The sequence below is a fragment of the Dendrobates tinctorius genome, unplaced genomic scaffold (genome assembly GCF_039654945.1).
Source record: "Dendrobates tinctorius isolate UK_male_01 unplaced genomic scaffold, ASM3965494v1 ptg000069l, whole genome shotgun sequence".
NCBI lineage: Eukaryota > Metazoa > Chordata > Amphibia > Anura > Dendrobatidae > Dendrobates > Dendrobates tinctorius.
Window position 1 is genome coordinate 30242832 of NW_027361737.1, and position 26477 is coordinate 30269308.

The following is a 26477-nucleotide window of genomic DNA, read 5'->3' on the forward strand; positions in this document are numbered from 1 at the left end:
AAGAGGAGGAGGAGGATGATGGGGATGATTACTTAGGGGAGGAGGATGCATCTCGTGGGGCAAGTGAAAATGTTGGCGTGGCAAGGTCTGGTACAGGGTTTGTGCGTGACTGGAGGGATGTGGATTTGCCAGAAAGTGCTCCTCCAACCAGCACTCGCAGTGCATCATTGACACCGGGAACATTGGCCCACATGTCAGATTATGCCTTTCAGATCCTAAAAAGGGACCCCCGCATTGCCAAAATGATGAACGATGACGACTACTGGTTGGCCAGCATCCTGGATCCACGCTATAAAGGCAAATTACAAAACATCATGCCACAGGAGAACCTTGACCTAATATTGGCTAATAAACAAGCAACTCTGGTAAATCGGTTGCTTGAGGCATTCCCAGCACACAGCAGCGGTGATGGTTCTCACACGAGCCGTACGGGCCGGGGGCAGCTTGGCAGAGGTGTTCGTGGTGCACACAGCAGAAGTGGCGTTGGAGACAGGGGTTTCATGACAATGTTGTGGACTGATTTTTCAAGTACCGCTCACACAACTGGTAATACTGCATCGATGGAAAGTGACAGGAGACAGCAGTTGTCAACTATGGTTACAAACTACTTTTCCTCCCATATCGATGTTCTCCCACACAGGTCATTCCCCTTTGACTATTGGGCCGCTAAACTGGACACCTGGCCTGAATTGGCCCAATATGCCTTACAGGAGCTCACTTGCCCAGCTGCAAGTGTGCTATCGGAAAGAGTCTTCAGTGCAGCTGGATCAATCCTGACAGAAAAAAGGACCCGTCTGTCAACCCAAAATGTGGATGATCTAACCTTCATTAAAATGAACCATGCATGGGTTTCCAAGGATTTTGTCCCACCTTCCCCTGATGACACATAGGGTGACAGAAAAATGGCTTGCTTTGGTCCACCTCTTCCTGGGACTTGACCTATTTCACCTTTTGCATCAGCTGAATGTCCAACATCAACATATGCCACTTTCTAAAACTCCCTAACTGTGCTGCCTCCCCCCCCATGGCCGGGGTCACCACCTAGCGCACGACACCGTGCAAGTGCCGTTGCCCTGGACAGGTGGGTAGGCCGACTCTTGGGCGCGGGCACTGGCACAGGGTCCCTCATAGTGCAATCAAGTGTCTCTGACGGTGGTGGTGCACACCCGCCGTCAGACACACCGCCGTACTATGAGGGGCCCAGTGCCAGTACCGACGCCCACGAGTGGGCCCCCCTTGCTTGGGCAGGGCCCCAGCATTTGCAATCTTTACCTCTCCCTGCTCCTCCGCTGTGTAGTCTGGGCCGTCAAATCCATACTGTGCCTGACACCGATTGAGCCTGCCTCCTGATGTATAGACATATATTTTGAATGTGTACGCTATCCATACATGTTATCTGGGGATACGGTACCCTTTCTCACCTTTGTGCAATCACGTGCAATCCATACTGGGCCTAACACCGTCTGAGCCTGTCTCCTGATGTATAGACATATATTTTGAATGTGTACGCTATCCATACATGTTATCTGGGGATACGGTACCCTTTCTCACCTTTGTGCAATCACGTGTAATCCATACTGGGCGTGAGAACGGCTGGCGAGCTGTTAAGCAAGCTACAGCACCTGTGGTTTGCATACGTAAGTTTTTCATTTTTTCAGGAATGACGGTTAGGCCTAATTCCGGAACTGCGGTTGACCTGCACTTACTGGGAAATCATTGTTCGCGGGTAATAATTGTAATCAGTGATCCCCATCACTAACGTTGTTCAGCGGGTTATCTGCACCTGTAAGCGACAAACGCTGGCCTTTTCAGTGTAGCGCACATGCAGCCACGGACATGTAAGGGCATGACACACCAGTTATTGGCCAATCTCATGTGCCAGAGCCTCACGTGTCCCTCTAGTAAGCCGGACTCGGACCGCGGGGCATGACGGAGTCTCGTTCGTTAACGGAATTAAGCTTGCAATGTGTGCATCTGTTCTGTAGCTGGCATGGTTGAGGTTTCCCAGGTGGAGTCGAATTTAACCGTAGGCTCCACTCCTGGTGGTGCCCTTCTGGACATTCCTTTAAGGTTCAGCTTTGCAACCATACTGCCCACGTAAAACAATCACTTTGCCTTCATGAACGCTGTTTGGAGGGTCATGACTCGTGGGAATAACGCCGCCCAATCAGTTAACCTGCTAGAGAGATCGTTCGTTGCTCCCAAGCATGACATCACACTCCCTAGGAAGAAGGTAATGCCACTGTGGCGACCGTACTCCTGGGGGCGACACAAGTGCACTGATGCCCAGCCACTGCTCGATGAATCTGCTGGTACATTGACCCAGACCACTACATTCCCCTCGCACGCTACACGGCCTGAATCTGACCCTGATGAAACTCAGGTTACCCTTCCCATATACAGTTCCATCTTACATGGTGACAAAGAGGAAGCTGCAGATGAAAGTGCAGGTTCGGCCCACCCGCCATCAGACACACCACCGTACTATCAAAGGCCCTGTGCCAGTGCCATCGCCAATGAGTGGGCCCCCCCTGCTTGCTCAGGATCACAGCACTTGCAAGGTTGAAATACTGTGCAGTGAGATGGAAGATGGGGACGACGAGGAGTCCAGACTAGTACAGGGATTCCCTAGCGAGGAGACTTATTTGATTGTTTTCAATGTTGGGACAGCAATTTTTGGGGAGCACTATACTCTGGAGAATGATAGATGGGGCCCACCATACACTGTAACATTCCAAAGGTGGACATCAGACACTGGAGCAGCATTTACAGGGCCCATTATACACTAGAGCATTAGAAATGGGGCCCATTATGTCTGGAGCATTATTTGGGCCCATAAGACAGTGGAGCTTCATCCATGGGGACCAACATATACTGTAGCATTATGTGGAGCTCATCATATACTGTTTCAAATATTATATGGGACCAATGATTCTGTATGGAGAAATAGATGGGCCTCGTCATGAGATGTAAAAAGTGAAGTATTTTTCATTGTACTATACCGCTATTTCTCTGCCGTATCGGAGCATGGTGAGTTGTGGTATGTGTTAAAGGGGCGCTCTTTCGCCCAGGGCACATGAAAACCTGGAGCCAGCCCTCCCCCCCCACAACTTTAGCCAAATAACCCCCATTTTTCAGTGCGTAACTTGTATTATGAAGTTAATTAAGGTTGACAAGCTTAAGTAAGAAGAATTGATGCTTTTGGCATTCAAATGGGCACTGTAGGTGTGTTTCCTGTCCTCCTCTCACTGCCGACTTTTATTCCCCATTGACTTACATTGGGTTTCGTGTTTCGGGACGACCCCGACTTTTCCCTATAATCGGACGATCTTGCTCGTCCCGACTTTTGGAAAAGTCGGGTTTCACGAAACGAAACTCGACCCTAAAAAAACAAAAGCCGCTCAACTCTAGCCGCTATCATTATAGGTTTCCGTTGTATCCAATATAAAGCCTTTTTCAGTATATATTTTTTAGAAATGTATTTAAAAGTTATGTTTTAATCTCAAGATTTGCTGAATTACAATTACCAGGTACACGCTATCAAGAAGAGGAAGGAAGCAGAGCTGCAGGGGATCACCAGGAGAGGTGAGTTATTCTTTTTTTAATCTTTAAAATCAATGAATTGGGATGGGGGAATGGGTGAGAGCCCAGTATGTTATAATGAATTGGGATGGGGACAGGTGAGAGCACAGTATATTATGTAATTGGGTGGAGAATGGGTGAGGAGATATTACATTATAATTAATTGGGAGTGGAGTATAAAAGAGGACATTGCATAATGAATTGGGGTATGCAATTATAATGAATTAAGGATATGTAGTTATAATGAATTGGGGGTATGCAGTTTTAATTTTGGGGTATATATACTGCTCAAAAAATAAAAGGGAACACTTAAACAACACAATGTACTAGGATGTGTTCCCTTTATTTTTTTGAGCAGTATATTTAGAATAAATTGGGAAGGGCCATGTAATTATAATGAAATGGGGGAGTGGGAGGAGCATAGTGGGGGGGTTGAGGACCCAGGAGAGTGACTGGTAATGAATTGGGGGAAAAAACACAGGGGCTAATTAATTTATACTTTTATTGATCAGGGAAAAGTGACAAATTATAGTTAAGGGGGGAAGCACAGTGGTGGTTTATTAATTTATATTTTGAATGATGGGTTCAACAATGAGCTAATTATATCTTAACCGCTTCCCGACCGCCCACAGTAGATAAACATTGGCACTTGCTGGGCTTTGTGCAGCGCCGACGTTTATCTACTGTCGGCGGTTTTGTGCCCCCCGGGACCCCCTCATACCTTATAACGCGGGGATCCTGGTGCACAATGCATGCTGGGACCCCCGACGTCATCGAGACCTGATTGGTTCAGGTCCTGATGACGTCGCGTCACAGCAGCCAATGAGAGAGCTCGCTGGGAAAGCTGCTTGTTTCCCAGCGATCTCCCTCATTATAACGCGACTTCTCCTCTGAGCTCATGCTGACAGATGAGCAGAGGTGAAGCAGCGATACTGTGTGACTAGATCGCTGCCTGGCACAGCTGATCGCTGCCTGGCACAGCTGTGCCAGGCAGCGATCTTGTCACACAGTAGCGCTGCTTCACCTCTGCTCATCTGTCAGTGTGAGATCAGAGGAGAAGTGGCATTACTATGTGCCGGGCAGCGATCTTGTCACATAGTAATGCTGCTTCTCCTCTGATCATCTGTCAGTGTGAGATCAGAGGAGAAGTGGCATTACTACGAGTCAAAAATACAAAAAATAAAAAACACAAAAATAAAAAAAAAAGTAAAGAAAAAAAAAGCAGGTAGGCAGGCTAGGGTTAGGGCTAGGGCTAGGGCTAGGGTTAGGGCTAGGGTTAGGGCTAGGGTTAGGGGTTTTGTTGGGGTTAGGGTTGGAATTCGAATTGGGGGTTTCCACTGTTTAGGTACATCAGGGGCTCTGTAAACGCAACATGACGCCTGCAGACCATTCCATCAAAGTCTGCATTCCAGAACGTCACTACTTCCCTTCCGAGCCCCACCGTGTGCCCAAACAGTGGTTCCCCCCCACATGTGGGGTACCAGCGTACTCAGGACAAATTGGACAACAACTCTTAGGGTCCAATTTCTCCTGTTACCCTTGTGAAAATAAAAATTGGGAGCTAAAAGATCATTTTTGAGGAAAAAAAATGATTTTTTTATTTCACGGCTCTACATTATAAACTTTAGTGAAACACTTGGGGGTTCAAAGTGCTCACCACACATCTAGATAAGTTCCTTGGGGGGTCTAGTTTCCAAAAAGGGGTCACTTGTGGAGGGTTTCCACTGTTTAGGCACATCAGGGGCTCTGCAAACGCGACATGACACCTGCAGACCATTCCATCAAAGTCTGCATTCCAAAACGTCACTACTTCCCTTCCGAGCCCCACCGTCTGCACAAACAGTAGTTTTCTTCCACATATGGGGTACCAGTGTACTCAGGACAAATTGGACAACAACTTTTGGGGTCCAATTTCTCCTGTTACCCTTGGGAAAATAAAAAATTGGGGGCTAAAAGATCATTTTGTGGAACAAAAATGATTTTTTATTTTCATGGCTCTACGTTATAAACTTCTGCGAAGCACTTGGGGGTTCAAAGTGCTCACGACACATCTAGATAAGTTCTTTAAGGGGTCTAGTTTCCAAAATGGGGTCACTTGTGGGGGTTTCCACTGTTTAGGCACATCAGGGGCTCTCCAAATGCGACATGGCGTCCTATCTCAATTCCAGCCAATTCTGCATTGAAAAAGTCAAACGGCGCTCCTTCCTTTCTGAGCTCTGCCGTGTGCTCAAACAGTGGTTTAGCCCCACATACGGGGTATCGGCGTATTTGGGAGAAATTGCACAAAAAATTTTGTGGTTCATTTTCTGTTTTTACACTTGTGAAAATAAAAAAAATGGTTCTGAAGTAAAATGTTTGTGAAGAAAAGTTAAATGTTTATTTTTTCCTTCCACATTCCATTCATTCATGTGAAGCACCTGAAGGGTTAATAAACTTCTTGAATGTGGTTTTGAGCACATTGAGAGGTGCAGTTTTTAGAATGGTGTCACTTTTGGGTATTTTCTGTCATATTGACCCCCCAAACTCACTTCAAATGTGAGGTGGTCCCTAAAAAAAATGGTGTTGTAAATTTTGTTGTAAAAATGAGAAATCGCTGGTCAACTTTTAACCCTTATAACTTCCTAAAAAAAAAAATTATGTTTCCAAAATTGTGCAGATGTAAAGTAGACATGTGGGAAATGTTATTTATTAAATATTTTGTGCGATATCACACTCTGATTTAAGGGCATAAAAATTAAAAGTTTGAAAATTGCAAAATTTTCAAAATTTTCGCCAAATTTTGATTTTTTTAACATATAAGCGCAGTTCATATCTAAGAAATTTTACCACTATCCTGAAGTACAATATGTCATGAGAAAACAATGTCAGAATCAGCAGGATCTGTTGAAGCATTCTAGAGTTATGGCCTCATAAAGTGACACTGGTCAGAATTGAAAAAATTGGCCTGGTCACGAAGGCAAAAACAGGCTCAGGCGCGAAAGGGTTAATGGTGGGTGCATGTCTGTATTCTGCAGTGCAGTGTGGAATATTATTTTTTCAGGAAACAAATGTAAATATATATATATACTGTATATACTGTATATTTGTGTATATATATCTAATATATAAAGCTCAAGTGTGTGTATGTATGTGTGTGTGTGTATGTCCGGGATTGGCATCCGCACCGTCGCAGCTACAGCCACAAAATTTGGCACAGTCACACGTCTGAACCCCGAGAGCGTCCTAGGCTATGTTGTGAGATGAAATTTTAACCCCGTGCTTTCCAATTCACCAAACAATTTTGCCCCTATCTACATAATGGGGAAAAAGTGTGTGTATCAAGCCCCGCCCCTCATTATGATGTCATAATGGTTGCCATGGCGACACTGATGTCATCATAGGTTGCAAGCCCCACTGCTCATTTTGATGTCATAATGGTTGACTATGGGATGGAGGATATGTATGACGGGTATATGGGCACGGGACTATGGGATCGTGGATGTGTGATGGGTATATGGGCACTGGACTATAGGGTGGAGGATATGTATGACGGGTATATGGGCATGGGTCTATGGGATCATGGATATGTATGATGGGTATATGGGCATGGGACTATGAGATGAAGGATGTGTGATGGGTATATGGGCACTCGACTATGGGATGACGAATATGTATGATGGGTATATGGGCATGGGACTATGGGATGGAGGATGTGTGATGGGTATATGGGCACTTGACTATGGGATGGAGGATATGTATGATGGGCACGGCCTATGGGATGGTGGATATGTATGATGGGTATATGGGCACGGGACTATGGGATGGAGGATAATTATAATTTGCTATAACTAACCACAGTTAGTTACTATGCCCGGGCAGCGCCGGGCTCTTCAGCTAGTATATATATAAAATGAGAGATGTATATAAGTGACATTTACATTTATTTTCACAGGCACGGTGAACAGTGTGGCAAACTCAGCAGTGGCCACGTCGTGGCTTTAGGACGTCAACAAGATTTGACAAGAAGGAGAAGAAAAAGAAAATGGCTGCAGTCAGATGGGTCATCAGTGGAGATGGGTCATCAGTGGTAAGTTACTGGCTGCAAATATTTATTCAGTATCTACACCATTCAAAGGTTTACACGGGTGATCAGTGTCATTAAACGACCACTGATCGGAAAGCCATGATCATTGTTCTCGGCAGTGCAAGTCCACTTTTCAGTAGGCGATGATCTTTTGTGCCGCACCAAAAATCATTTCATCTGATGAACGAGCATTTTGCAAATTCATCTGGTGAATGGAAGCCTGTTCACACTGAAAGGATATATCATAAGAACGCTTCTTCAGTGATTATCTTTCAGTTTAAATGCAGCTTTATTGGAGCTTTACTTGTCTCTTAGAATATAGGGTCTTCTCTTTTTATGTTCAGGGCTGTGCGCAAGGGAAAAAATGTTCCCTTATTCCATAGCATTACCTCTTATTATGTATGGCCCTGTCCCTTATAATATAGTATACCCTATTGTTATGCTTTGCGTTGTACGTATGGTAAAAAATTTGGTGCCTACAGATTCACACTAGAGCACCTACACTCACTGGCCACTTTATTAGGTACACCATGCTAGTAACGGGTTGGACCCCCTTTTGCCTTCAGAACTGCCTCAATTCTTCGTGGCAGAGATTCAACAAGGTGCTGGAAGCATTCCTCAGAGATTTTGGACCATATTGACATGATGGCATCACACAGTTGGCGCAGATTTGTCGGCTGCACATCCCTGATGCGAATCTCCCGTTCCACCACATCCCAAAGATGCTCTATTGGATTGAGATCTGGTGACTGAGGAGGCCATTTGAGTACAGTGAACTCATTGTCATGTTCAAGAAACCAATCTGAGATGATTCGAGCTTTATGACATGGCGCATTATCCTGCTGAAAGTAGCCATCAGATGTTGGGTACATTGTGGTCATAAAGGGATGGACATGGTCAGCAACAATACTCAGGTAGGCTGTGGCGTTGCAACGATGCTCAATTGGTACCAAGGGGCCCAAAGAGTGCCAAGAAAAAATTCCCCACACCATGACACCACCACCACCAGCCTGAACCGTTGATACAAGGCAGGATGGATCCATGCTTTCATGTTGTTTACGCCAAATTCTGACCCTACCATCCGAATGTCGCAGCAGAAATCGAGACTCATCAGACCAGGCAACGTTTTTCCAATCTTCTACTGTCCAATTTCGATGAGCTTGTGCAAATTGTAGCCTCAGTTTCCTGTTCTTAGCTGAGAGGAGTGGTACCCGGTGTGGTCTTCTGCTGCTGTAGCCCATCTGCCTCAAAGTTCGACGCACTGTGCGTTCAGAGATGCTCTTCTGCCTACCTTGGTTGTAACGGGTGGCAATTTGAGTCACTGTTGCCTTTCTATCAGCTCGAACCAGTCTGCCCATTCTCCTCTGACCTCTGGCATCAACAAGGCATTTCCGGCCACAGAACTGCCGCTCACTGGTTTTTTTTTCTTTTTCGGACCATTCTCTGTAAACCCTAGAGATGGTTGTGCGTGAAAATCCCAGTAGATCAGCAGTTTCTGAAATACTCAGACCAGCCCTTCTGGCACCAACAATCATGCCACGTTCAAAGGCACTCAAATCACCTTTCTTCCCCATACTGATGCTCGGTTTGAACTGCAGGAGATTGTCTTGACCATGTCTACATGCCTAAATGCACTGAGTTGCCGCCATGTGATTGGCTGATTAGAAATTAAGTCTTAACACACAGTTGGACAGGTGTACCTAATAAAGTGGCCAGTGAGTGTATGTGTTTATCACGTGACCTGTCACATGACCTCCCAAATATGTGACATGTCACACTATACATCGGGTGCTTGGGGGTCCATGCATCTTAAACTGCCCGGGGCCCTGGCTACCTTTAATCCGACCCTGCTCGATTGTGTTGTAAATGTATTGAGGACCCTAACTAGTCATTCTTGTTTGGAAAATCCCAAATATATTTGAGTTGACATATTTGACTTGCAAAACCTCCTGCAGTTTTATTTTTCAGGAAAAAAACTAATGAAACACTGATGATCAAACCTTACACTCTGACCCAACACTATCGAAAACAGTGATCGAAATTGATGAATTTTTTTTCCATGTGTGAGAAAACACATTGACATCTGAACAAAGGCTCATTCCGGCGTCCATTTTACACGTACGAGTTCTATCAATGTTTTTCATGGATAGGACTTATGATATTATGGTACAAATAACATCTTGTAGACTTGTCAAATATTGGTCTGAGGATCAGATCAAAATCGCAATACAAATCTATAGGTCTGTTTAAAAAAAGTAGCCTCCAAATTCTGCCCATCTGTGTGCTGTCCATTTTTGACAGCCTGTTTGATAGGAGAAGCTAGAGAAATACTGCTTTGATAAGGACTATGGTAACACCAAGTTACTCATTGGTTTTCAGGAGGATAGACAAAGGAACAAAATGCAGCAAAGGCAATTTATTACTACAGTACATGAGCTGTGTTTCTCTTTAAGGCCAGGTTCACATAGCATTAACACAGCCCATTTAACTCATAGCATTGATGAGCTGCGTTAACGCTATAGCATGACGCGATATGCGTTATGCTATACCGCTAGCGCTGATGATTCATCAGCGCTAGCGGTGACGGAGCCTCAGACGCTGCAGCCCGCGTCCGAGGCGCCATCAGTGTTTGACGGCACATCGCGAACGCGTGCCGCTTTAGGCATACGTCGCGATGCACCACATAATGGGGGTCTATGGCTGCGTTAATGGACTGCGTTACACCCCGTTATACTGCGGTGTAACGCAGTATGACCCCGGTCTAACTCATAAACAATATTCTGATGAGTATTCCTTGAATATATGCGATTTAGATAAAAATGTTTAGGGACCCATGAAAAATAAAGGATAAATAAATATTTGGACTCTTACTGAAATTTTGGAAACTTTATAACTAATACTATTAGAATGGCTGAACAGTTGATTTAATAGCATGCTTTTTAAACAATGCAAAAGGGAATATCGTTAAATAGTAACAGATTTAATGAAAAAACAGATCATTCCCAATAGTAAGTAAAATAGAAAACCCTTCAAGGAAAGTCCCAAGTCACGTAAGTCAGTGATGCCTGACGTACAGTACATCAATTCCCTTCTGACCATTCTAACAGTTTATTAGAGTTAATTAAGAGAATGAAAGATAATTACCATCAACTTGGACCTGTGCAATATTACTTCATCAAAATAACGAGCTTTAATTAAAAGATATTTGAAACTCGGGTTCTCCAATCATTTGTAAAGTATGTTCCACTGCTGCACACGTAATGTTACAAAACCTGTATAGAAAGTACAAACTTTGGTATACGGTAAATCATCAGAAAACATTTTTGTCAAGGGGCTATTAGGTTATTTTAAACAGTGCACAAAAATTAATACCTAAAGGTTTTAAACACGGTAGATTGCGAGCAGTCAAGAATTTTATACAACTCTTCTGCACATTGACTCAGGGGCAGACATGCCATTGGTGCAACCTGTGTAGTCACAAAGGGTCCCAGGAGTAAAGAGGAGCCATTTCCATCTTCAAAGCATTATGATCAGCAATTGGACTGCTAAAGGCCCATACTGTTCTTGCACAAGGGCTTTCTTCTTTCCATGTCCGCCACTGCATTGACTTACTAAAATCATAATATACTTAACCTGAGACGACCTGTGATTTTTAGGATTGAGACACCCGCTAGCTCTTACATTTTCAGCAGCTTCAAGCAGGATTGTTATCTTTCCCACACTCCGCCGATATTCTCTATGTCGTTTTTAGCTTTGGACTCTCCAGTGAATTTTTGTTATGGCAAAATCATAGATCACTATTAACATCACTCATTTTACTGTGAAAGAATGCCATTCTTTCCAATATTTCACTTGGTGAGGAATTAATGACATTTAACTCTTCCCGGTAGGGCAATTTTCCGTTTTTTGCATTATTGTTTATGCCTGTCTTGTTTATGTCTGTCCGTTCTTCCAAGTGCCATAACTTTTTTTTGCATTTTTCTGCCCACATAGCCATATACAGTATAGGCTTCTATTTTCCGGAATGAGTCATAGTTTTTAAGAAAAAGATTCATTTTACTATGCAATGTACTGGAAAAAGAGAAACAAATACCAATTCTATAAAATTGTGAAAAATACACAATTCCGGGATTCTTTTATGGGTTTTATTTTTATGGTATTCACTATATGGAAAAAATTAACTGGAAATATAATTCTCAAGATCAGTACAGTTACGGCGATACCAAACTTTTTTTTCTGTTTTTAGTGTCAAAAAATACCTCGAAATTCATAAAAAAATTGTTTAGAGACAAATAGCATTTTTATACTGTATTTTAATTGATGGATCTTTGAGAAGGCCTGTTTTTGCTACCGTGAGCTAAAGTTTAGTTGATGTGATTTTAGTGTAAATAAAATTGCATTATTTTATAGTATTGGATAGACTGACAAATGCAATTCTGAAATTTTGATCTCTTCTCTTTAATTTAGGTTTTCAAATTGTTAATCTTTTATTTTAATAGATTGGATTTTTATAGACTTGGAGATATCAAATACTTTTACTTGCGCAATGGTCATCGGTGGTGCAATGAGGTTGAACGGTTCCGCTGTTCATCATGCAAGAGTACTTAGCTCAACAACGAGGTGGCAACTATAGTTTCTCTCCATCGTGATCATGATTGTTTATGGTGTTCATGACACCGATAATGCTTGTACGATAAAACTACTGCGCTCCTCTAATGCAAAGAGTCTGTTCTATAGACAGAAGATGATCCAACAGTGTAGTAAAGCGAGGCAGCTGTAATGCAGGTCTGTTTTCTAATACTTATATCGTCTACTGATTCCTAATATCTTCTGATCTCTGTGATGTGTAAATGTCTCCCTCAACCTGCGTTTTAAGGGCATGTCACACTAAGAGATATCGCTAGCAATATCGCTATAACTAGTGACGTTATAGCGATATTGCTAGCGATATCTCTGTGTCTGATACTTACCTATGACCGGCTCCCCCGCTGGTTATCGCTGATCGCGCGAGAACGTTCAGGACTGTTTCTCGTCGTCAGCTTCCTGTGGCGCTTCCTGCTGTGACGACGAGTGACGCGTGGAGCTGGGCGGGAGGACGCAGGATCGCCTGGTGTGACAGGTAAGTAGCGATCCCCGTCCCCAGTGATGTCGCTGGTGAGATCTGCCTGTTTGGCAGCTCACTAGCGACCATTTAGCGATGTACCAGCGATCCTGACCGCGTCATATCGCTGGTCGGGATCGCTGGTACATCGCTAAGTGTGAAAGTACCTTAAGTAACACAATTTTTTTGACTTCTACCTCTGACACCTTACACATCTCTTTACTATGGTAATTCAAAATACAAATTTAGAGGAATTAAATGGCTGTACACCAGGAATGCACAACGTTTTCTGGTCCAAGGGTCACATTGTCAAATTGAACCAATGCCAAGGGTCGCAAAAATAAAACCTAATGTGCTGATATGATTTGGGACATTGTATTTAAACAGCATAATTGTCGGATATGTGCAAGCTACAATTTCAAGAGTCCCACCTATCACGAAAGTGAGGAGCCACTTTCACGCCTGTTTGCTTTCTAGTAAGGAAGTGACCATGAATGCTGCTACCTCTAATGTACTTAAAGGAGTTGTCCACTTTAAGAAAATCTTGATTCCCAGGCACAGTTAATTGTAACCTCCCCAAAAAAAGGGTTGCATTCATCCTTCTTGAGTCCACCATTAAGTCTCTGTTCATGCTCCTGTTGTACAGAATTGACTGTGGGACTTATATCTCCTTGACGGCACGGCAATCAATGAGCTCTGAAGTTCTGCCCGCGTATATGAAATGCCCTGCTCAGAGTCTCATTGTTGGCTGCTGTGCTGTTGACATTACATCAGCGCATTAAAACCAAAAAAAGGTTGATAATATCAAAGCTCATCCACCATACCAATACATACAGTATACCCAAAAGAGAAGTGGAGCCAGGAGCAATATATAAAACATATAATTTTATTGTTTATCCAAAAATTGATAAAATTCAGATTTATAGTAGATCAATCAAAAAGTTGAATACATAAGGGAATCAGCGACACTTAGTTTCCACCCACAGGAAAGGGAGGTTAAAAAATTGGCAGTATAGGAACAATTGCATATATCAATAAATTGGCCTTATGTGATGCACAAAAAGATATAAATAATCAAAAATTATTACCCACCAAAAATAAGGAGGGAAAAAGTGTAAAAGTTACATATATATGAGAAAACGCAAGTATCTCTCAATAATCATATAAACTGCAGTAGTACATAATTACAAATATATAGAAAAAATGCGAATTTCTCTCAGTGGTCATTTAAAGTGCAATAGTGCCTAATTAAGTTATCCAAAAATCAGGACATACAGAATAAACCAAGAGAAAAATTATGGCCTGATATCAGATGTAACTGCTACCATAATAAGCCCATTAGCCTGAAGAAAATAAAGTGATCCTGAAATCAGATCTACAATGTGAACCTTAATCCGATACCAGATGTGGCTACTGCCAATAGTAATTTGGCCAGAGAGATGGATGTATGCAATATAAGTGATAATCATGAGACAAAGCCAGAAACCAACCTTTCTGTGATGTGGAGAACGGGTCAGAAAAGCTTTTCTATGACTTGATGATTGGGGGCTGCACAGAAAAAAATTGTGGGGTAGCATATGGCTTCCAGCCTGCCAGTTGAGCACCCCTGCTCTACACCAAGTGTTCTACATCTTAGAATCATAGAATCATAGAATCATAGAATCGTAGAGTTGGAAGGGACCTCCTGGGCCATCTGGTCCAACCCCCTGCTCAAAGCAGGATTCGCTAAATCATCCCAGTCAGATGTCTGTCCAGCCTCTGTTTGAAGACTTCCATTGAAGGAGAACTCACCACTTCTCGTGGCAGCCTGTTCCACTCATTGATCACTCTAACTGTCAAAAAGTTTTTTCTAATATCTAATCTGTGTCTCCTCCCATTCAGTTTCATCCCATTGCTTCTAGTCTTTCCTTGTGCAAATGAGAATAAAGTTGATCCTTCTACAATGTGACAGCCCTTTAGATATTTGTAGACAGCTATTAAGTCTCCTCTCAGTCTTCTCTTTTGCAAACTAAACATTCCCAAATCCTGCAACCTTTCCTCATAAGACAGGGTTTGCAGACCGGTCACCATTCTGGTCGCTCTTTTCTGAACTTGCTCCAGTTTGTGGATGTCTTCTGATTGTAAGTGTGGTGTATAAGTATTATAAATTATGTTTTGTGGGCTCCTCATAAGAGTTATCATAACTAGCAGAATCAGAATGGGTACGACAAAAGCTATTATTCAAGCACAAACACTTCATCAGGTTTGTCTGTACTTCAGATTATAAAAAAAGTAATCAAAACAGCTATTATAATGCATATTTTGCATAAATATTTTATTAATTGTTACCGTATATAAAATCATATTTTTGTTTCAGATAAAAGAACCCAAGGCTAGATTTTGCTATAACGTTGTGTAAGACGTAATAGAGATAAGATATTCTAATGAGAAATAATAATTTAATAAAAATCGCAGTGGCGCTCAAGTATATATAGGGACTCCAGCAGCAAAAGTAGAAAGACACCAGTCACCATAGATGTCAAAGGGAAAGTCCGTATAGATAAATGAATTACTACTGCGCTTAGAGTCACTGGTATCTATTGTCTTACTCAAATGGATTTGAAGAGAAAAAAAAAAAATCAAAGTCCAGAGCACAATAAAAGAACCAGGTTTGGACAGAGAACAACAATAATTAACACTAAAAAAGTCATATATATATCCCTTTGGATGCTTAATGCCAATTGTAGTGCAAGAAACCAAGATTACCTTGTAAAGTTGTAAAGCAGTAGGGGTTAACAGCCACAGAGGGGGAGGCCGGGCTCAATCTCACAAGTGAACACTGATTCTGTGTTTGGAGATCCCAAAAGTCCTTCTGTAAGTAATAACACTCCTCCGGTGGGTTGCTGATTAAATACTTCTTGCTTAAGAACTGCAGTAATCCTGTTAGCGATGCTACCCCGGCCGGTGGCAGCAGTCGCTCTAATGGCAGGCTGGGTGGGAAAACACACTGAACTAGGTGCCTGAACTTCACACTATGCTCGTCAGCACAGGACCTGTGTGAAGTCAGAGACACGTGATGCACTGGGCTGCAGCCTAGAGATTGCAATGAGGACCAAAAAGCTGTCCTACATGTTTCAGAGACTCCTGTCTCCTTCTTCAGGGATGTGGTCCTGCTTGCAATCTCTGTAGTATATATGCACACACTCAATAGAAGTAAATAAATCAATTAAAAATGTCCGTCATCACAGGAAGCCAAATAGTTCAATTTCACTATTGAGTCCTTTAGGAATGAGAGTATCAAGCATAAAAATCCAGCGTGACTCAGCGCGAGACATTAGTTTTATATGGTCTCCTTTGCGTGCCTGTTTATGAACGAGTTCTATCACCATAACTGTCATATTACACACCAAACCTTCATGATAATTAGCAAAGTGGCTTGACAGAGGATGGCCCATGAATTTCTTCTTTATATTCCGGATATGTTCGATTATCCTTATTTTTAATGGGCGTTTAGTGCGCCCTATATAGATTTTTTCACAGGGGCATTTTATTATGTAAATGACACTCTCTGTAGCACAGGTGATGTAGTCACCAATCGTATATTCCTTGTTACCTTTAATAAAGGTTGTTTGCCAGTTTTTGTTTGACGGCAAATGCAGCAACTTCTGCAGGAAAAAAACCTTTCAGACTGGCCAAAAAAGGAAGAGTGGATTTTTTTATACTATTTGAGGGCACGCTCGGAGCTATAATACTCTTAAGGTTATGTGCCTTCCTGTACACAAATCTTGGACCCTGTGGAATGATCGATCCCAGAGTTTTATCCTCTCTCAAAAGATTCCAATGTTTTCTCACTATTTTATTTAAAATGTGGGAGTTGGAGTTATACTATGAAATGATAGGGATAAAGTCGTCCTGCATTTTATACCAGTGACTCTAAGCGCAGTAGTAATTCATTTATCTATAGAGAAATAACAATTGTCATGTTTTCTGAGCATGTTTGGAAACTGCATGGCTTTGAGCCAGGATTTTGATTTAAATCCTGCACCTCTTTGCATTTTGCAACACGTCAGATCCCTCTCTCATATGATCCCTCTCTCATATTCATAGGGATCCCATATACGCCCTTTATTTCTTATCTTTATCTACTGCATCTCTTTTAATTGTAACTTCTATTCAAAATACATTTTCCTTTTATTCTAATCACCTGTAAAGATGGATATTTTGCTTGGAATAGAAATTTCCATGTCAGTTGAAGGAGAATTCGGGCATATCAGTCCCCTTGGCAAAAGCAACCCAAACAGGAGGATCTACAGGGCGGATGAAAGCGGCAGCAGGTAACATTTCTTACCAGCCTCTCCTTTCTTCCTCCTATGCCGGTCTTACTTTGGGGGCTTTGGCTACAAGAGATATTGGTTATTTCTTTCACAGGTGACTCTTTTAATATTACTATTAGAGCCTCTGTGAAGATTTCATATGTGGTGTTTAGTATCTAAAAGATCAACACAATGTGATATGAGATATAAAGATATTATTGTCCCAGGAATTCCTTTCTTGAACACTTGTCAATTTTTATAATATTTCATATTTGATGGCTGATAAATATGTGGTATGCATGTGCAATGAAGCACCCACCCCATGAGTAGACCTAGGAAGGTGGAGAATTATTATCCAACCTAACCCCAATGGACTGTTCTCCTTACAATGATGCAAGTTGGGAAGCCAAGCCAATTGGATGTGTACACTTTCCACAGTGTTAAATGTTAATCAAGAACCTGGATTATCCATAAAGAATCCAACTGGTTACGGAGGTAGGAGAATAGGCCTAACATGTACATGGCCTGCGTGCTGTATGTTGTATGTGTGACATTAGGACTTAGGCCGGGGTCACACTTGCGAGTGCAAGGCGAGAAACTCGCGCGAGTCTCTCATATCAATACCCAGCACTGCTGCCGACACTTGGGACTGGAGTGTTCGGCTCCATGTATTTCTATGCAGCTGAACGCTCTGGTCCAAGTGCCGGGTATGGATGCCAGAGACTGGCTTGAGTTTCTCGCATTGCACTCGCACTAGCATAGACATTTCGGTAAGTGGTGGCAGTGTTGCTCGTCTTGAGTGCGTAGACTGGTTAGTGGTATGTCTCATTCTATGAGGGATGAGTGAGAGATTGAGCTGTAGAATGGCAATGATCCGCGATAGTCACACCCACATTACAGAGACAGAGGACGACCTGTCTGTGACAAACATATTTTTATATATAGAGTAGTTCTCTCTGGATTAGTCTTAGTAGGAACACTTATAAAATAACTAGAAGAATAAATACATTTTCTGGCCCTGAAAACTTAATATGAAATTGTTTGTTCAGTTTTTTAGCATGGCTTTAGTCAAGAGATGAAGAAAATAAACCAGCTCCTCTAGCACCCATACTCAAGGGTTGGATGCATTGGTTTATTTTTTTCATCTCGTGCAGACAGATTACCACCATGATCGAGGTGCGGGAAGACTGAAATGTTGGTGGTGTTTTCGAGCATTCTGTCACTGGACGCCTGTGAAAACACATTGGATTCAAGAAAATATAAGCTATTGCTGGATTGATCAATGATCTCTTAATTAAATCATTCAGACAAGCATCCTAAGTGCTGTTCTTTAATCCAGATTATTACGACTTGGGAATTCCTACATCTTTAGTAGGGTCCCACAACATTATTTTCTCTCATCTGAGAGAATCAGACTGATTATGCTAATCACACTCTGATCACACTTTTATCAGAGTTTGATCAGGGTGGAATACGATTTATTCGCATATGAAAAATATGAAAGAAAAAAATGTTCCTTTTTCTCTATTCTGTCAGTCTGTGAAATCGGACTACACACAAATGTCATCTGAGTGCAGTTTTATTTATTTGACGGACCCATTAACTTGCATGGCTATCCAATTTACGGATGCAGATCGTGCATGCTACAATTTTTTATTCAAGCAGACTCATGTGCACGACCACATTGAATACCATTGGTCCAAGTGTGATCCAGTGTTTTGTCGCTTCAATGTGCACGTGTCCACTTGTCTATCTTTAACCTTCAGTGCCTTCAATGCGCACTTGTGCATCTTTAACATGCATGGCCGGCGATAATTTAATAACTTGAGTGACCAGCCATTGACCGGTAATTTATTGATGATACATAAACCTATTCACAAAACTCTGCAGGCTGTTCATGTTTAGTGGACAATATATTTCCCCCTTTGATGAAATTATCTCACAAAAATGAAATTCTTAATACGGCATTACATGCTGTAATAGTGGAAGTCGTCATTAAATTGAAATATTAAAAAACTGATAAAATAAATATACTGAAGAATGTTAATTTAGGTTCAGTTGCATTACTCACCTGCTTATTGAGGAAGATATAGATGATGGGGTTGTATACGGTGCTGCTCTTTGCAAGAACAGAAGGGATAATACTAGCAGAAGGGGTGATGAGTCCAGGTCTTCCAAAGGTGGCAATCAAAGCCATTATTCCATAGGGCAGCCAGCAGAGAAGAAAGCAAATAACCATCACAATCACCATGATAAGAACTCTTTGTTCCCGGGTGCGAGCTGCTACTTTCGTGACTCCACTTACCTGCAGGATACAAAACAGCCTTAGAAGTTTCATACGCATGAAATTTACAGATATTAAATCATTTCATATACTTTTCTAACACCACCTGTGACAGATTCAGATAACCTCGTGGTGCCACCCATGACCCTTTCCTGTACCACTTAGGTATGTATAGTATAATTCCGTGTTCACATAATAAGCAAAATCAATTTTCTCAGATTCCAGCGTTTTCCTGCTTTTTTTTTTAATACTATTGATGTGTTTTGGGGCAGATTTGAAACAACGTTTTTTTTATTCTGACTTTTATTTAAAACAGAAAAACTTTAATTCTGCACTTAAAAATGCAACTGAACGTGTTTTTTTTAAACTTCCTGTAGAAGCATAATAGGAAAAAAAAAAATCAAAAATACACAATTCAGAAGCATCTTTAAACACAAATTGGGCATGAGTGTTCATGAAACCACATCCACTTTGCCTTGACTGCAGACAAAAAACACAACGGAAAATGCCCAGGGTTCATTTGGCCTTAAGGCCCCTTTACATTTAGCGATGCACCAGCGATCCTGACCAGCGATATGACCCAGTCAGGATCGCTGGTGCATCGCTAAATGATCGCTAGTGAGCTTTCACACCTGAAGATCTCACAGCGATCCAGCAGCGATCTAGCGGTCGTTACTTACCTTTCACACGCAGCGATCCTGATGTCCTCCCGCCCGCGTCCATGCGTCGCTCGTCGGCGCCAGCAGGAAGCCCAGCAGGAAGCAGACGACGAGAAATGGAGCTGCGCGATCAGCGATGGACAGCGGGGGAGCCGGTCGGAGGTAAGTATCACACATAGCGATATCGCTGCTGCGTCACCAAATCGGTGATGCTTTAGCGATATCGCTAGCGATATCACTATGTGTAAAACCCCCTTAAGTCTTCCCACAGTGGGATCACTTGGATTTCTAATTAAATAAAATACATTTTATTTTAATTTGATCCAAGGGTGGTCAACCGTCCAGAAATTCCAGGACAGTCCATAAAAATAAGGCACTTTATTGCCCTGTCCATAAAAAAAGTAAGGTGTCTGTGATTTTTTTTGAAGCTTAAGAAAATTATAGATTATTTTCACTGTAAATATCATTTTACAGTTTACAGAAAATGCAGCTGATGTCTTCATATCAGAATTATGGGCTGTAGTCATGTATCACTTGTAATCATAATGATTTATTGTGGGTTTCGAATGTGTACATAAGAAATGTTCTCTATCCGTGATTTTTGGTAAGCTGTCCAGAAAGAATAAAAAGTCAAGCTGGCAGCACTGTCTATTTCACTAGTGGGGGATTATCGTCTCTGATTATTTTTTTACATCATTCGATATATTCAATTTGTTATTCTACTTTGTGTCTTCAATGCTTTTTATTGCCCTGTTCTGGGGAACAGAACGGTGTGCATCTGACATCTCTCTTTAATAGGCACAAATAGACATCATTATCTTTGCTTCTACTACTAAATGTGCTGTCAGGTTAAAGTAGAATCTACAGAAGACATAAAAATATAACTTTGTCCTGCACAGATTCAATAATGTCTGGTGTGAGGAAATCTAGACAGGACAGCAAAAAGTGGTGGTCATGGAATGTGAAGAGTACAGGGCTGTTGAACTGGGTGCAAAATTTTGAAAGAAAAAAACAGAAAATAGCAGTGATGTAACACTCCTTGTACCGAAGAATTGTGGCCTGAAGTCCCAGATCTCCTGAGGTGAACAACGAAGGCTAATTAAAGGGGCGATCTAAAGACCAACAAAATTTCTATCTAAATCCATAACTATTTGATGCTGTAATCTAAACTAATCTGTAATGTGCTTACATTAAAAATTCCCTACCGTTTCCTGACTACACTATCTAACAGTCTTTGCATTTTTGTCCCTATGTCTTGTGTGATGACACTTTGTTTCAGAATCCCTCTGCAAGTGAAGGGTCTTCAGGAGCCAGAAGCTGCAGGTATTGCTACAGCCCCTTCCTAAAATGAAGCATCATCCGTTGCCAGCTAAGATCAGCAGTGATGAGCTAGCAACACAGAGAAGAGCTCACTGTCAGAGTGTGGCGTCAGAATACTTGTTGATGTGCAGAGAACATCGCTGACCCACTACTGATGTCAGTTGCGAAGGTGGCGCCCTGACATCATACTTTGACAGTGTGCTCTCCTCTGTGTTGCCAGGTCATCACTGCCAATCTGAGCTGGAAACACAGAGCATGCACAGTAAATGTGCACACTGCAAAGTGCAGAACACACAGGGACAGAAAAGAGACTAGCCCATTCCCTGAAACAAGCATCAATGATGATACTCCGAGTCAGGGAAGTGTTGCAGCAGATCATTAACAAGTTCCCCCCATGTAGTTTTAGGCTGATCTCTCACCTTCCTCATGATCAAGGATACCCCACGAGGTGAGATTTTGCATGGTGCCCCAGATGGATGTCGATTGACAGTCATTTTGTATTTCTTCCATTTTCTTACTATTGCACCAACAGTTGTCTCCTTCTCACCCAGCATCTTACTTATGGTTTTGTAGTCCATTCCAGCTTTGTGCAGGTCTATGATCTTGTCCCTGACATCCTTATACAGCTCTTTGGTCTTGCCCATGTTGTAGAGGCTAGAGTTTGACTGATTAATTGAGTCTGCGGACAGACGTCTTTTATAAAGGTGACTATGTAAGACAGCTGTCTTTAATGTAGGTAATGAGTTGATTAGGAGCGTCTAACTGGTTTGTAGGAGCCAGAACTCTTGATGGTTCGTGGGGGATCAAATACTTATTTCTCACTGCAAAATGCACATAAATTTATATAATTTATACAATGTGATTTTTTGGATTTTATTTTTGGCATTCTATCTCTCAATGTTAAAATTATCCTACCCTTAAAATTAAAGACTGTTCATGTCTTTGTCAGTGGGCAAACTTACAAAATCAGCAAGGGATCAAATACTTATTTCCCCCACTGTACATATTCATGGGTCTGATGAAATTAACAGGATAATGTAATCATTGCCTTTAAGACCTAATATCCACCAGGAATCCAAAATAAGCCAGAAAATAAAATATGGTACAAGAATGGACACTAGAGTTGAGCGACTTTTGGTTTTTAGGGTCGCGTTTCGTTTCGTGAAACCCGACTTTTCCAAAAGTCGGGTCGAGCAAGATCGTCCGATTATAGGGAAAAGTCGGGGTCGTCCCGAAACACGAAACCCAATGTAAGTCAATGGGGAATAAAAGTCGGCAGTGAGAGGAGGACAGGAAACACACCTACAGTGCCCATTTGAATGCCAAAAGCATCAATTCTTCTTACTTAAGCTTGTCAACCTTAATTAACTTCATAATACAAGTTACGCACTGAAAAATGGGGGTTATTTGGCTAAAGTTGTGGGGGGGGGGAGGGCTGGCTGCAGGTTTTCATGTGCCCTGGGCGAAAGAGTGCCCCTTTAACACATACCACAACTCATCATGCTCCGATACGGCAGATAAATAGCGGTATAGTATAATGAAAAATACCTCACTTTTTACATCTCATGACGAGGCCCATCTATTTCTCCATACAGAATCATTGGTCCCATATAATGTTTGAAACAGTATATGATGAGCTCCACATAATGCTACAGTATATGCTGGTCCCCATGGATGAAGCTCCACTGTCTTATGGGCCCAAATAATGCTCCAAACATAATGGGCCCCATTTCTAATGCTCTAGTGTATAATGGGCCCTGTAAATGCTGCTCCAGTGTCTGATGTCCACCTTTGGAATGTTCCAGTGTATGGTGGGCCCCATCTATCATTCTCCAGAGTATAGTGCTCCCCAAAAATTGCTGTCCCAACATTGAAAACAATCAAATAAGTCTCCTCGCTAGGGAATCCCTGTACTTGTCTGGACAGGTGCTGTAGCTTGCTTAACAGCTCGCCAGCCGTTCTCACGCCCAGTATGGATTGCACGTGATTGCACAAAGGTTAGAAAGGGTACCGTATCCCTGGATAACATGTATGGATAGCGTACACATTCAAAATATATGTCTCAGGAGGCAGGCTCAGACGGTGTTAGGCCCAGTATGGATTGCACGTGATTGCACAAAGGTTAGAAAGGGTACCGTATCCCTGGATAACATGTATGGATAGCGTACACATTCAAAATATATGTCTCAGGAGGCAGGCTCAGACGGTGTCAGGCCCAGTATGGATTGCACGTGATTGCACAAAGGTTAGAAAGGGTACCGTATCCCTGGATAACATGTATGGATAGCGTACACATTCAAAATATATGTCTCAGGAGGCAGGCTCAGACGGTGTCAGGCACAGTATGGATTGCACGTGATTGCACAAAGGTTAGAAAGGGTACCGTATCCCCGGATAACATGTATGGATAGCGTACACATTCAAAATATATGTCTCAGGAGGCAGGCTCAGACGGTGTTAGGCCCAGTATGGATTGCACGTGATTGCACAAAGGTTAGAAAGGGTACCGTATCCCTGGATAACATGTATGGATAGCGTACACATTCAAAATATATGTCTCAGGAGGCAGGCTCAGACGGTGTCAGGCCCAGTATGGATTGCACGTGATTGCACAAAAGTTAGAAAGGGTACCGTATCCCTGGATAACATGTATGGATAGCGTACAAATTCAAAATATATGTCTCAGGAGGCAGGCTCAGACGGTGTTAGGCCCAGTATGGATTGCACGTGATTGCACAAAGGTTAGAAAGGGTACCGTATCCCTGGATAACATGTATGGATAGCGTACACATTAAAAATATATGTCTCAGGAGGCAGGCTCAGACGGTGTCAGGCCCAGTATGGATTGCACGTGATTGCACAAAGGTTAGAAAGGGTACCGTATCCCTGGATAACATGTATGGATAGCGTACACATTCAAAATATATGTCTCAGGAGGCAGGCTCAGACGGTGTCAGGCACAGTATGGATTGCACGTGATTGCACAAAGGTTAGAAAGGGTACCGTATCCCCAGATAACATGTATGGATAGCGTACACATTCAAAATATATGTCTCAGGAGGCAGGCTCAGACGGTGTTAGGCCCAGTATGGATTGCACGTGATTGCACAAAGGTTAGAAAGGGTACCGTATCCCTGGATAACATGTATGGATAGCGTACACATTCAAAATATATGTCTCAGGAGGCAGGCTCAGACGGTGTCAGGCCCAGTATGGATTGCACGTGATTGCACAAAGGTTAGAAAGGGTACCGTATCCCCGGATAACATGTATGGATAGCGTACACATTCAAAATATATGTCTCAGGAGGCAGGCTCAGACGGTGTTAGGCCCAGTATGGATTGCACGTGATTGCGCAAAGGTTAGAAAGGGTACCGTATCCCCGGATAACATGTATGGATAGCGTACACATTCATAATATATGTCTCAGGAGGCAGGCTCAGACGGTGTCAGGCCCAGTATGGATTGCACGTGATTGCACAAAGGTTAGAAAGGGTACCGTATCCCCGGATAACATGTATAGATAGCGTACACATTCAAAATATATGTCTCAGGAGGCAGGCTCAGACGGTTTTAGGCCCAGTATGGATTGCACGTGATTGCACAAAGGTTAGAAAGGGTACCGTATCCCCGGATAACATGTATGGATAGCATACACATTCAAAATATATGTCTCAGGAGGCAGGCTCAGATGGTGTCAGGCCCAGTATGGATTGCACGTGATTGCACAAAGGTTAGAAAGGGTACCGTATCCCTGGATAACATGTATGGATAGCGTACACATTCAAAATATATGTCTCAGGAGGCAGGCTCAGACGGTGTCAGGCACAGTATGGATTGCACGTGATTGCACAAAGGTTAGAAAGGGTACCGTATCCCCGGATAACATGTATGGATAGCGTACACATTCAAAATATATGTCTCAGGAGGCAGGCTCAGACGGTGTTAGGCCCAGTATGAATTGCACGTGATTGCACAAAGGTTAGAAAGGGTACCGTATCCCTGGATAACATGTATGGATAGCGTACACATTAAAAATATATGTCTCAGGAGGCAGGCTCAGACGGTGTTAGGCCCAGTATGGATTGCACGTGATTGCACAAAGGTTAGAAAGGGTACCGTATCCCCGGATAACATGTATGGATAGCGTACACATTCAAAATATATGTCTCAGGAGGCAGGCTCAGACGGTGTCAGGCGCAGTATGGATTTGACGGCCCAGATTACACAGCGGAGGAGCAGGGAGAGGTAAAGATTGCAAATGCTGGGGCCCTGCCCAAGCAAGGGGGGCCCACTCGTGGGCGTCGGTACTGGCACTGGGCCCCTCATAGTACAGCGGTGTGTCTGACGGCGGGTGTGCACCACCGCCGTCAGAGACACTTGATTGCACTATGAGGGACCCTGTGCCAGTGCCCGCGCCCAAGAGTCGGCCTACCCACCTGTCCAGGGCAACGGCACTCGCACGGTGTCGTGCGGTAGGTGGTGACCCCGGCCATGGGGGGGGAGGCAGCACAGTTAGGGAGTTTTAGAAAGTGGCATATGTTGATGTTGGACATTCAGCTGATGCAAAAGGCGAAATAGGTGAAGTACCAGGAAGAGGTGGACCAAAGCAAGCCATTTTTCTGTCACCCTATGTGTCATCAGGGGAAGGTGGGACAAAATCCTTGGAAACCCATGCGTGGTTCATTTTAATGAAGGTTAGATCATCCACATTTTGGGTTGACAGACGGGTCGTTTTTTCTGTCAGGATTGATCCAGCTGCACTGAAGACTCTTTCCGATAGCACACTTGCAGCTGGGCAAGCGAGCTCCTGTAAGGCATATTGGGCCAATTCAGGCCAGGTGTCCAGTTTAGCGGCCCAATAGTCAAAGGGGAATGACCTGTGTGGGAGAACATCGATATGGGAGGAAAAGTAGTTTGTAACCATAGTTGACAACTGCTGTCTCCTGTCACTTTCCATCGATGCAGTATTACCAGTTGTGTGAGCGGTATTTGAAAAATCAGTCCACAACATTGTCATGAAACCCCTGTCTCCAACGCCACTTCTGCTGTGTGCACCACGAACACCTCTGCCAAGCTGCCCCCGGCCCGTACGGCTCGTGTGAGAACCATCACCGCTGCTGTGTGCTGGGAATGCCTCAAGCAACCGATTTACCAGAGTTGCTTGTTTATTAGC

At 42.9% G+C, this 26477-nt stretch overlaps 1 protein-coding gene across 1 annotated transcript in view; it reads right to left on the reverse strand.

Moving 5' to 3' along the window:
* LOC141095328 (vertebrate ancient opsin-like) overlaps positions 1-26477 on the reverse strand; it is a 310270-nt gene that overhangs the window by 117813 nt on the left and 165980 nt on the right. The window contains exon 3 of the mRNA XM_073581300.1: positions 19110-19343. Coding sequence (XP_073437401.1) covers positions 19110-19343 — 234 coding nt within the window. The remainder of the gene's footprint in view (positions 1-19109; positions 19344-26477) is intronic.